Source organism: Oryzias latipes, chromosome 4, assembly GCF_002234675.1.
Source record: "Oryzias latipes chromosome 4, ASM223467v1".
In the NCBI taxonomy this organism is placed as follows: domain Eukaryota; kingdom Metazoa; phylum Chordata; class Actinopteri; order Beloniformes; family Adrianichthyidae; genus Oryzias; species Oryzias latipes.
Window position 1 is genome coordinate 13157849 of NC_019862.2, and position 12395 is coordinate 13170243.

Here is a 12395-nt window from a genome sequence, read left to right on the forward strand (position 1 = left end):
ATCAGACATTTTATTGTGTCCATAACCCTTGTGCTATCCTAGGCATTTTAACATTGGGAGTTGGGTCATCTAGACCCACTAGACAGTGCTCTGAACCTTTTTTCTTCAATGATTTGTGATCTTCACTGGCGTCCATGGATTTCATGAAATCCTCTCCACCTTTATCCACCTTTGTCATGGTAGGGAGAACACGTCAATGGTCATCTTGCCCCCATAGGATAGCATGAGGGTTAAGACTTTGAAAGACTAAAAGTTTAAACCACTACATATAAAATAAAATGAGAACTTCTACTCGTGGAGGGTAATAAATGTTATATACAAATGGAAGTAGGACCAGAATTTAGAGTACAGTAACTCAAACTTTAATAATTTAAAAACTAAAATAGTCCACTATTGGCTATTTTACCTCATCTTCTTTAGGAAAATATCGGGAAAGATTTAATTTTAAAAAGTCCCGTTTGACTTCAAAAACTTTTGAGAGGCACCATGCTGCAGACAAGAGCGAGCAGCTGCTTGCTTTCATTATTTTTTTTTCTCCATCTTCTGCTGTCGTGTTTTGCACTTACCGGCCGGCTGCTTAACAGAAAGGGAATACCCTTAGTACCGGAAGTGAAGCAAACACTTTACCTTGCAAAACATTGTTGTAATTTCTATTGTAGTAATACAGTAATACAATGTTGAAAAAGGCTTTTGTAGTAGTTTTTAATACTGGCAGGTAAGTCAAGACTGGCATGTGAGGCAAGACTGGCAGGTGAGACAAGACTATCAAGTGAGACAAGACTGGCAGGTGACCTTTTATATTTACTATAAAAGGTTTAGGAATGGCATTGTGTAGGCCTTTAAACTGTTTGGCATTGATTATGGCATACAGGATTGACTATAAATACAGGAAACAGAAATAACAATTATAATAAATGTTCTTTACCTTTGTCATAGTGATATTAAATTGTTATTAAACATCAAATATGCAGATCAACTTTGCCCTGTCATCTGTTAACACTATTAAAAAATGTTTTTTTTTGTCTAAATATCTAACAATATGAAGCAGGCGTTTGTCATGGACGCTGCCATTCTTATAAGGAAAATACTATCTTTTAAGATTTTCAAATTGTAGGCTTAAATCCAACTCTATAGAAGTCAATGCCTCAGCAGCTATTAACATCACTGGCTAAATATTATTGGATAATAGATCGTTGGGTAAATAATACTTAAAAGACAATTTTAGTAACTACTTGTTAGATTTCTTTTATAAGTTCAAGTGGGACCTACCACTTGCTATCTTGTCACAGAAAACTAAAGTTGTTGATGTGAAATGTGTTTTTAAGTAATTATTTTTTGTAGTTCTTATTTAAATAGTAATTTCTGCTATAGATTAGGTACCCCTGTATTTCCTGACCACAGAAACAAACTTCTTTGTCCTGGTATACTGTAATACACAGAGCTGAGGCAAATTGAAGAATGGATGCCACAAATCCACACAAGTCTCCCTGTAAGGAATGTAAGCAACATGTGTGGATGCCATTACTGACACACAGCCAAACAGAAATTCAGTTGCAGCAATTATTCAGTAATGCAATAACTATTTCTATTTATTTTATGTTTTCAATACAGTCCTTATGTCAAGAACGAATGCTCAGAAATGCATTCGATTAATGTTCCTGGTTATGTCCTAAAACAACAAAATGGTCTCTTTACTCTTAAATTTAAGCCTTGAATTTTGATTTGATCACCCTGAAGTCTGCTATACTGCTGCCAACTGACTGTAAATGAAAAAGAAGATTATAAGCTTTGGAAAGTTTGCACAACAGATATGCAATCTTACAACAATTACCTTCTAATGAAAGTTGTGTGTGTGCTGTGCATTTTTGAAAAATAGGATTGAGATGTAAAAGGAGGAGGGAGTCATGGTGGGGGTTTAACAACCAATGCAGGGGAAGGAATTGAATCACTGAGACCAAGTCTGCTGGAGGAGAACTGACACTGAGCTGAAAGAAGAACAGGAGACAGAGCTGCTGTGCCTGAAGAATGCTGTGGTTTGTGGAGCTGATCTGTGCTCTGAGCCTGGGAGGGCATGCTGTGGCAGCACAGAGAGGTGAGAACGATTCCTGGTTTTCTCAATTAACTGTTATTTTGGGGGGAAATAGCTAAAAAAATAAAGTAAAAAATATAATATTGGATCAAAATGTTTTCAATCTTTTTAAATACTTGAGTTTAGCTAAGTTCACCTCTGTAATCAGCACTACACATTTGTAATGTTTAGACCAAATAAAACTTCTGTCAAAATTGACACCAGTACTTAAATGTGTTATAAATCAATTTAAGCAGGGAACAGAGAATTACTGAGTTCCACTATCTGTTTTATATGCTGTGGATTTTTTTGGTGAAAGAGTTGCAACTGATGAGAAGAACACGTTTCCTGTGTTTTACACTCCGGAGAAATTTGCCCTGCTATCTGCACAGAGTGATGAAGTAGTGGACCAGAGAAGGTCCTTAGGGAGGAAGTCACTGGGGTCTTTGGGTCAAAAGTTCCTCTTTAACCTGAACTTAAACAGTAGCTGATTGTGATGCTCCTCACCAATGATGGCGAGTACCATCAAAAGAACAAAGAGTTATTATTATGGGAACACATGTCAAGTCATCAGTTTTTTTGGAACGATGCTCTAATTCAAACATGAGAAGTACAAAATTATCCTTTTTAAAGAGACTTTATTCTGTTCACTGAAGTTTTACAGTTTTGTTCAAATGTTGTTTAAAAATCAAAATATCAGCTTATAAAACTATTTTTTTGTTTGCACAACAGCAATGAAAAGAGAGTCTGGAAAACTTTGTTCTGTCCCAAAAGACTTACGAAGACGCCTGCAAATTTGAGTTTCTGTAAACACGTCAAACTTAAAAATTGATCTTTTGGAATGAACTGTTTTGCTGCACATCTGGAAAAACTATTTTGCCGCTGGAATCCAGAGGGACCGACTCTAGTGTTTTTTCTGGATTCTTCAAACAAAAGCAAAAAAGAATTATGGAGGTATTAGTGTCAGGCAGGCAGTGGAGACTTAATGGTGTTATGCAAGACGGCTGTCTCCAAAAGCTGATCAAAAGGGGGAGTAGGTTTTTTCTTCAGATTTCTTAAATTAACTGATTAAACTAATAAACAAAATAGAAACAGAAAATATTAGCTATTGTATCCCAGCATTTAAACCATTTTCTGTTTTGCTATAAAATGCTGATCCCACTTTAATAACATATTTTGGAGACAAAGCAATCATGTCAATTTATTTCCGCTGTTTAAATATTGATTAAATGAGGTTTGAGACCTGGACGGATGAAGTTGTAACACTCTGGTGCTGCACAGTTAGATAATATTAGAGAAACCCTAAGAATAAAAAGACATATTCGTGTCTTTATGTTTTCTTTTACTTTCTTAAATGAAATAAGAAATAATTTTTCAAAGTGCATAAATTGATGTATTTGTTTACATCCAGATGGGGAAATTATCAGTCAGATTAAAATGACAAACCTCGCCTTGGCTGAAATTAAAGAGCTGCTCAAACAACAAGTAAGTGTTGTGCTTTCAGCTCTGATCTGCACTTTTTCATTTGAATGAAAGATGTTTATTGGAGACAACCAACATGGTCCCAATAGTTTTTTCTTTGATTTCACTACATCAATCTTGTGTCTTCTATAGATTAAAGAGGTTATATACTTAAAAAACACAGTCATGGAGTGTGAAGCCTGTGGTGAGTCAATAACACTTTTTTTTTTTTTTAATGTAGCTCTTGTATAAATGCGTGTTAAGGAAAAGTTTTATTGAAAAGTATTTTAGAACTATGACCTGTGACAGGTGCGAAAACTGTTATCAAGTACCTTCAGCCTTTGTGCAATCCTATGGGGTCCAGATGACCCGATCCTTACATTGACGTGTTATCCCTAGCATGACACAGGTGGATAAAGGTGAGGATTTTCTTAGCCACCTAAGAGGATTTCATGTAATCCATGGACACCAGTGAAGATCACAAATAATTGAAGAAAAAGGTTCAGTGCACCGTCTTGTGGGGTCTAGATGACCCAACTCCCAATGTTAAAGTGCCTAGGATAGCACAAGGGTTAGAGGAACTGGGGTTGTGCTGCAGACTTTCATGACAATTCCTCTAAAAATATGTCTTTCATGGAGTTATTATTAAGTACAAACATTTGTTTGTCTGTAGGGACGGGAGGTTTCCAGCCTCGTCCTTCCTGTGTGCCAAACCCCTGCCACCCTGGGGTCAAGTGTACCGAGACTCCTCAAGGCATTGTCTGTGGCCCCTGCCCTGATGGTATGGAGGGCAATGGTACTGAATGCACAGATGTGGATGAGGTATGTACAGGTAGAAGAAAAATTACCCATGGTTCCTTGAGAATGTCCTGATGCGAACGCCTGTCGGATGCTGACAGTGCACCGTGAAGCCCTGTCACATGGGTGTCCGCTGCATCAACACCTCCCCTGGTTTCCGCTGCGGTTCCTGTCCTGCTGGGTACACTGGACCTCAGGTCCAGGGCGTCGGTCTCACCTACGCCTCTGCTAACAAACAGGTGAGGTGTAGTGATAACAAGACGAGGCGCAAGCTGGCATCTGATTTAGCAAATAAGGGGGGAAATTTAGTTATCACGTAAGAATGGATCCTTCACTATACCAACAGTATTAACACAATTTGAATTTTCTGTGGATGTTCAACAGAGGTTAAAGATAGAAAAACTAATTTGTTAATGTGGAAAGTTATATGTATTGTTGTTATAGTTGCTTTTGGTTTATAAAACTCAATGACAAAAGTCTTAACTGCTAAAACAGAATGTAAAGAAATGTAGCTGTGCAATAACAGTCTCAGATGAAATCTCCTTAGAATGCTACTTTACCCTTACAATTGTTTCCTCATTAAAATTGAGCATAAAACCAAAAACTATTCTTTGATCATACACAGGTTGAAAGAATCAATATTTATCTGTAAAGTTGTTCAAGTTCTCACATATATAATTTAATTAAAAATCTGGAAAACCTCCAGATGCATCTCATCAAACATGTTGGTTCATACAAGCATTTGTTGCAACTTTTCACACCCTAAACAAACTTCATAAGTTTTAAATATTAATAAAAAAGGCTTGGCATCAAAGAAAACTGCTCCATTCACACCTACAAACTCACATGAAAAAAAACAATGCATATGACATAAAATTTATTTTTTTGGTCAATTTTAAATGTAACATTGTCAATGTAGATATCAGATGAAGGTGTTCAGTTCTATGTCTGTTGTTTTAAGGTGTGCAAGGATATTAATGAGTGTGAAGGTCTCAACAATGGAGGCTGTGTGAAGAACTCTGTATGCCTGAACACCCCGGTGAGCAAAACTACAATAATATCACATTTAATGTGAATTTCTTTGGGATTTTGTGTGTTCTATAGCCAAAATATTGTGGACTTAAGGAAAAGCGTTCCAGAAAAAAACATTTCCCAAAAATTTTATAGTGTGGGACTCTCTGGTGCCCTGGATTTTAAAAGATTTCCCAAACTAAAGAATTAATAAGTATGAAAATTCTACGAAGACAAAAAATTTTTATTAAAATGCATTTTATTTTCACATAAAAAAATAGATCAGACGCAATGCATTGTGGTCTATATTCACCAATCTAGTGAACATTCTTGCACAATGGTGTGTCGCAGTGACTTGTGGTAAATTTCCAGGGCACTGGATTTGGGAATTGGCTGGTGCTACCGCTCAGCTTACCTCATATCTTCTCAATGTCTTTCTTACCATCCATTATATGTTAAATCTTTTTCTTTTTATTATTCAAGACTAACCATTTGCATCAGCTATTTGCACAGGCACATTTAACTGAAAGGAGCTTGACTCGGATGGAGGCCTTGTATGACTCTGACCCACTAACACCAGCCGTGACTCCACCTTCAGCTGTGGTTTGGGCTGCTTTCATTGGTTGGCTCACATATAACTGCAGTCAGTAAAATCTCAACACCACTTTTAGTTAAAATGACCCGTCTCTTTCTTTTCTCTGTCTTGTTCGTATGTGTCTTAAGCTTGATGAACTCGCTTTCCTCGGATAGATTCATAAATTATTAACAAAGCTTTGTGGTTTCACTATATATTTGACACATCTAATATACAGATATTAGAAAAGAATAGTTTGAAGAGACAGTCTTTGTCATAAAAACATTTGACTCTGAAGGCAAAATCTTCCTTTTGTGTGAACAGGGTTCGTTCAGGTGTGGTGGCTGTAAGCCTGGCTACATTGGGGATCAGCGAAGTGGCTGCAGACCGGAGAGAATGTGTGGGGACGGCCAACCCAGCCCCTGCCACGAGAAGGCAGAGTGCATTGTTCATCGAGACGGGACTCTGGAGTGTCGGGTGAAACAGCCACACGTGTTGAAGTTACATGTTTAATAAAAAGGGTGTACTGTCTCTCACACAGCAGGGTCATGTCAAAAAGCCTGCTGAGCGTCTGACACTTTCTTTCCTCTCAGTGTGGCGTCGGATGGGCTGGAAATGGTTACCTCTGTGGTCCTGACACTGACATTGATGGTTTCCCTGATGAGAAAGTCAGCTGTCCTGAGCTGAACTGCAACAAAGTGAGTTGCCGTTATTAATAACACAAAAAACATATTTTTAATCCCAACAAAAAATATAAAGTACTTGTAAGAATTAAAGTATATACTAAAGCATCAGAAATGTTATTGAAGAGGCTTTTAAAGTCCCACCCCAGTCTATTTCAATGCAACAAAAATGGTGTGCATTTTTGGAGCTTTCCAGCCGTACAGTTTTGAGCCAGATTCCAGCTCAGACGAGGAAAACAAAGACGTAGATACATCTATGTGTCTGCAAGTAGATGCATCAGAATGGAGCAGAGCAGGGAGCTTGTGCCCCGCCGATTGTAGCTTCTGCGTGACTGCAACAAGCTTTTTCCAACTGTATTTTTTTGTCCGCTCCTAATTACCAAAGGATTTGAATAAAGCTATACTCAGAAATACAATTTTAACTTAAATTTCCTTTATATGTCCTCCATCATCAAAGAAATGCTATAAGAACATGTTAAAAACATAATTTTCATTGGAGTGGGTTTTTATAAAACAAAGCAATGAGTAGTTCTGAGTGTGACAAATGATGAGATTGATTCTTCTTTAGGACAACTGTCTTACTGTGCCCAACTCCGGCCAAGAGGATGCTGACAGAGATGGTATTGGAGATGCTTGTGATGATGATGCCGATGGGGATGGGATCCTAAACGTACAGGTTTGTGCTCTCATTCACACTAAAGTGCATTTGCAGTTCACATGTAAAAACTAGAAACGTCTCATCCACAGGATAATTGTGTGCTGGTCCCCAATGTGGACCAGAGGAACATTGATGAGGACGACCTGGGCGACGCCTGCGACAACTGTCCCGCTGTCAAAAACAATGATCAGAAAGACACAGATCTGGACAAACTTGGGGATGAATGTGATGATGATATTGATGGTGATGGTAAGAAAGAAAAAATAAAAAAAAGAACTATTTTGTTTTTTGTAAAAACAAATATTTTTGGCATGTAATTTGATTCAAATGTTAGTTCCCTTAAAGAGTGCATGGGTCATGTGACTGTGCTACAAATCACACATATGTTTCCTCATGTTAGGCATCCCTAACCACCTGGATAACTGCAAAAAAGTTCCCAACCAAGACCAGATCGATCGAGATGGAGACAAGGTTGGAGACTCCTGTGACAGCTGTCCTTATGTTCCCAACCCAGATCAGGTGAAAAAAACAATTTTATTAAACCGAAACCTTTTTCCACGATTAACGATTTACAGCATTATTCAAAAGTGATGTTTAGATTTGAAGAGCAATGTATTTGTGGGACCCCGTGACCCTAAAAGAGATCCAGGTGGCTAAGAAAATTGATGAATGGATGGATATAAATGTTGTTGTAGGCTTCCAAAAAACCTTCACTAGACGAGAAGGAAACAAAGTCTAAAAAAAAAAAAAAAAAAATGCGCTTAAGCAAAAGTAAATAAATGAAACAAAACAAAATTTGACAAAAAAGATTAGATGAAATTAACTATACAGAGAGATTAAGAAATTTAGATTACCAGGAACAAGAAAAGTGGGAAAAACTGCCGGATGCAATAAATTAACATCTAATTTATTAAGAAATATTGGACAGAAATAACACAAGTGTGCAGAAACCCATAAAAATAGGCTGAATCACACACAAAACACAAAAACAGGAATCACCTAAGTTGCAGAAATTCAACAGATTCTGACAAAAACCAGAAAATAAACCATATATTATAAATATTCCATCATATAAGTCATAAAAATCATTTTAAACACTAATAATGTTTAATCATGATAATAAAACAAAAAATATTTTTAGTATCTTTGTAACTTTTGATATGACCTGTTTTTCAGATGGATGCAGACAACGACCTGATTGGAGACCCCTGTGACACCAACAAGGACAGGTATCAGTATCTGAACAAACACTCCTGTCTGTCAGCAACGTCTCCCCGAATAAAATCATATTCATTAAATTCAGTGATGGCGACGGTCACCAAGATTCCCGGGACAACTGCCCAGCTGTCATCAACAGCTCCCAGTTGGACACTGACAAAGACGGAAAGGGAGACGAGTGCGACGATGACGACGACAACGACGGCATCCCAGACCTGCTGCCACCGGGCCCTGACAACTGCCGGCTGATCCCCAACCCTCTGCAGGAGGACTTGAATGGTGGCTAATACTGCTGCCACCACATTAACATTTTTTCTGGCTTTGAACCCGGAAACAATGATGAGCTCTGTTGGTCCTTGCAGGTGATGGTGTGGGGGATATCTGTGAGAAGGACTTTGACAACGACACCCTGGTAGACCCCATTGATGTTTGTCCTGAAAACGCTGAGGTCACCCTCACCGACTTCAGAGAGTACCAGACGGTTGTTTTAGACCCCGAGGGAGATGCACAGATTGACCCTAACTGGGTGGTGCTGAATCAGGTCAGAAGATTGGAAATGGGGCTTTAATGTTTAGATGGTAAAACAAAAAGGTATGTTAAAGCCACTTTCCTAAATGTACAGGGAAGAGAAATAGTCCAGACCATGAACAGTGACCCTGGATTGGCAGTCGGTGAGATAATCAGAACTGTTTGACATTTTAGAAAACAGAATCATCTGAAATTTCTTTCAAAATATGCAGCTTTCAAAGCATCCATCAACCTTCATCATTGCGTTCTGCAGGTTACACAGCTTTCAGCGGTGTGGATTTTGAAGGAACCTTCCACGTGAATACGGTAACAGACGACGACTACGCTGGTTTCATCTTCGGCTACCAGGACAGCTCCAGCTTCTACGTGGTGATGTGGAAGCAGGTGGAGCAGATCTACTGGCAGGCCAACCCCTTCAGAGCTGTGGCCCAACCAGGGATCCAGCTAAAGGTAGTTCAGGACCATCACGGAACAAGGAAAACAAGTATTTGACAGTCACAGATTCAGAGAGGTCTCTAATCTTCATCATATCTACACTTTAACTGTGAGATATTGTTCCCGGTGTCCTTCGACAGCTCTTTGGTCTTGGCTGAGAAGTTGCAGTCTTAATTGTTTAAGGTTGTGGACTGGTGTCTTTTATACAGGTAGCATTAATTCAGGTAATGAAGCCAGAAATGCTTCTTAAATAAATTGCTTGTTGGAATTCCACTAAAAATAAATACTTAAGAATTAGACTCTCGAGCCACACCCCATACCAGCAGGTGCATGCACCTAAAGGTTATGTGCCAACTACCATAAGCCAAAAGAATAACAGGAAGACAAAGAGTCTTCGTTGTTTGAAGGAGCTAAACACTTGTTTTCAGCACCATTACACGGATAAATTCTTCTATAGTCAAACAATATTATTTCGTGGATTCTTTTTTTGACATTTATAAATGTCATAGACCTCTCATTTTTTAAGATCAGTGACTGATAAATACTTGTTTTTGCCCAAATTTACTCCCCTTAATCCATCCTTGGACCGATTACAATTTAAGACCAATTGTCAGGAGTAACAAACTAGTTTTATTAAATGAACTTTTTTTAGGTTTTGGAAATTTCCTCTACAAAGTTTTTGGTGACAAAGTTTTGTAAACTAAAACCTTTTAGAAACAAAAGAGGCCAAAACATCAAAGAACAACAATTACATTTTTCTAACTTCAATTGACTTCTGCTAATTTAAAGTAATCATCTTCAATTTTTAACATTTAAATATGTAACCCTTGTGCTATCTTAGATGACTCCACCCTTACATTGACGTGTTATTTCTACCATGACAAAGGTGGATAAAGGTGGAAAGATTTCATGTAATCCATGGACACCAGTGAAGATCACAAATCATTGAAGAAAAAAGGTTCAGAGCACTGTTTAGTGGGTCTAGATGACCCAACTCCCAACGTTAAAGTGCCTAGGATAGCACAAAGGTTAAATGAGGAAGTTTGTGTTTTCGTCAAAAGTGAACATAATACTTATTAAAAAAGTAATTATACTAGCTTAAAATGGATCAGTATACATCACAAATAATAATTCTACGTTTTGCTTTGAAGACCAGAAAAAAGGAACTTTATATCCTTTTAGATCTTCCTTTTGTTTTTAAGAAACTTAAGAAAGCTTATTAAAGAATTTACTGCTAAAAAACATACTTCATTGATCAAACGTTTACGCGAGGGATGACACAATTCTCAATTTAAAATCAAACCATGTTACACCACTGAACCGAATCGTGGGTAAAATGAATTGTATCATCCATCTTGCATAGGTTTGCAGATGTTTAGGTTAAATGTATCAAACACGTGTTGTATTACATTTTGAAAGAATTTACAACTTATTGTTTTATTACGGTACTTTTACACCAGGCTTAGTATAAGCCAGGGGTCCCCAAATCCAGGCCTCGATGGCCGGTGTCCAACATGTTTTCCAACAAACCTGCCATTGAAGCTCCTTCTTGGCTAAACACACCTGATCAAGGTAATCAGCAGCAAATAAGACAGGTTTTCTGAAAAACCAGCAGGATGCTGGCCCTTGAGGCCTGGATTTTGTGACCGCTGGTATAAGCCAACTGAAAGGTTTTTCTTACTTTTTATTTGCAAATTAAAAAAGGATACTTTTGAAGTTTTTAGTTTTTTGTCATACTAAATTACATACAAAAGTTTATATTGAACCAAAACTGTGACTCAAAAATCAAAGTTTGAACCAAATTGTGGGGGAAATGAATAGTTTACACCAATCGCTCCTTCTGGAAAAACGTATTACATTTTATTTTTGCAAGCTAGTTTGCTAAAAACAACAAATTTTAGTCAAAGTACCATTAAGCCCAACAACAAGAGAGTTCTCAAAGTTATCTTTTTTTCTGAGGTACTCCACAGGTGAAGACAAAGCCACTGTGTCTTTTGCTGTTCTTGAACAGGCGGTGAAGTCAAACACAGGTCCAGGTGAGAACCTGAGGAACGCCCTGTGGCACACCGGTGACACCTCTGATCAGGTGAAGCTTCTGTGGAAAGATGCTCGTAACGTTGGCTGGAAAGACAAGACTTCATACCGCTGGTTTCTCCAACACCGGCCAGCTGACGGCTACATCAGGTACCGACAGGAGCATTTCACTACAGGTCCACGACGAGTCCCTTCACTGCATGCAAGTTTTGATGAGAAACTGATACCTTCTTAGACTCATTTCACAAGACTTTTCTCTTTCTAAATGCAAGGAAATGAAAAATTACATTTTTAATTTGTGGGAAGAATCTGACAAAAGTGAGAGTTTGCAGTTTTGGTAGCTCCTCTAAGAACTCTTACTGTAAATAATTTGTTGTTTAAAGACCAAAAAGATCACATGATCTATTTATTTTTGTTTTTTGTGCTTTCGTGTGCAGAGTTCGCTTCTACGAGGGCCCTGAGATGGTGGCTGACACAGGGGTCATCATAGACGCCACGATGAGAGGAGGCCGTCTGGGAGTCTTCTGTTTCTCCCAGGAGAACATCATCTGGGCCAATCTGCGCTACCGTTGCAACGGTCAGTCAGGGGGAGCTCCTTTTTTTAAATCACAAGAACTTATGCTGCTTGATCTGTAAAATATTTAGCTCACAATAACAAAAAAAAATGCTTTTTTTGTTCCTAGACACTCTTCCTGGGGATTTTGATGCCTACAGAGCTCAGCAGTTGCAGCCGACAGCCTGATGAATGAATCAGCATACATTTAAAATCCTCATCTGATTTGTTCCAGGGTTTTTTTTGCAGCAGTTTTTTCATCGAAAACTTAAAGTGGGGCAGCACTGACAAATTTTTTTTCCTTACTGTGAATAAAAAATATGCTCAGCTCCCAAATGCTTGAACTCCTCATTTAAAAAAAAAAAAACAAGATT

The 12395-nt window shown here is 38.1% G+C and overlaps 1 protein-coding gene across 2 annotated transcripts; it reads left to right on the forward strand.

Moving 5' to 3' along the window:
• The first annotated feature begins 1942 nt into the window (after positions 1 to 1942).
• Positions 1943 to 12357, forward strand: comp (cartilage oligomeric matrix protein). Of its 2 annotated transcripts, XM_023954230.1 has the most exons (19): positions 1943 to 2092; positions 3480 to 3553; positions 3683 to 3734; positions 4203 to 4351; positions 4429 to 4566; positions 5289 to 5366; positions 6237 to 6389; positions 6506 to 6610; positions 7164 to 7271; positions 7343 to 7502; positions 7654 to 7772; positions 8430 to 8482; positions 8557 to 8750; positions 8834 to 9012; positions 9094 to 9142; positions 9253 to 9449; positions 11446 to 11618; positions 11906 to 12045; positions 12152 to 12357. In XM_023954230.1, exons 1-19 carry the CDS (start codon positions 2026 to 2028, stop codon positions 12208 to 12210), a joined length of 2247 nt encoding a protein of 748 aa, XP_023809998.1. In that variant the 5' UTR covers positions 1943 to 2025; the 3' UTR covers positions 12211 to 12357. The 2 variants fall into 2 exon arrangements, with proteins under 2 accessions (XP_023809998.1, XP_023809999.1); XM_023954231.1 differs by lacking the exons at positions 3480 to 3553; positions 3683 to 3734.
• The last annotated feature ends 38 nt before the right edge of the window (positions 12358 to 12395 follow it).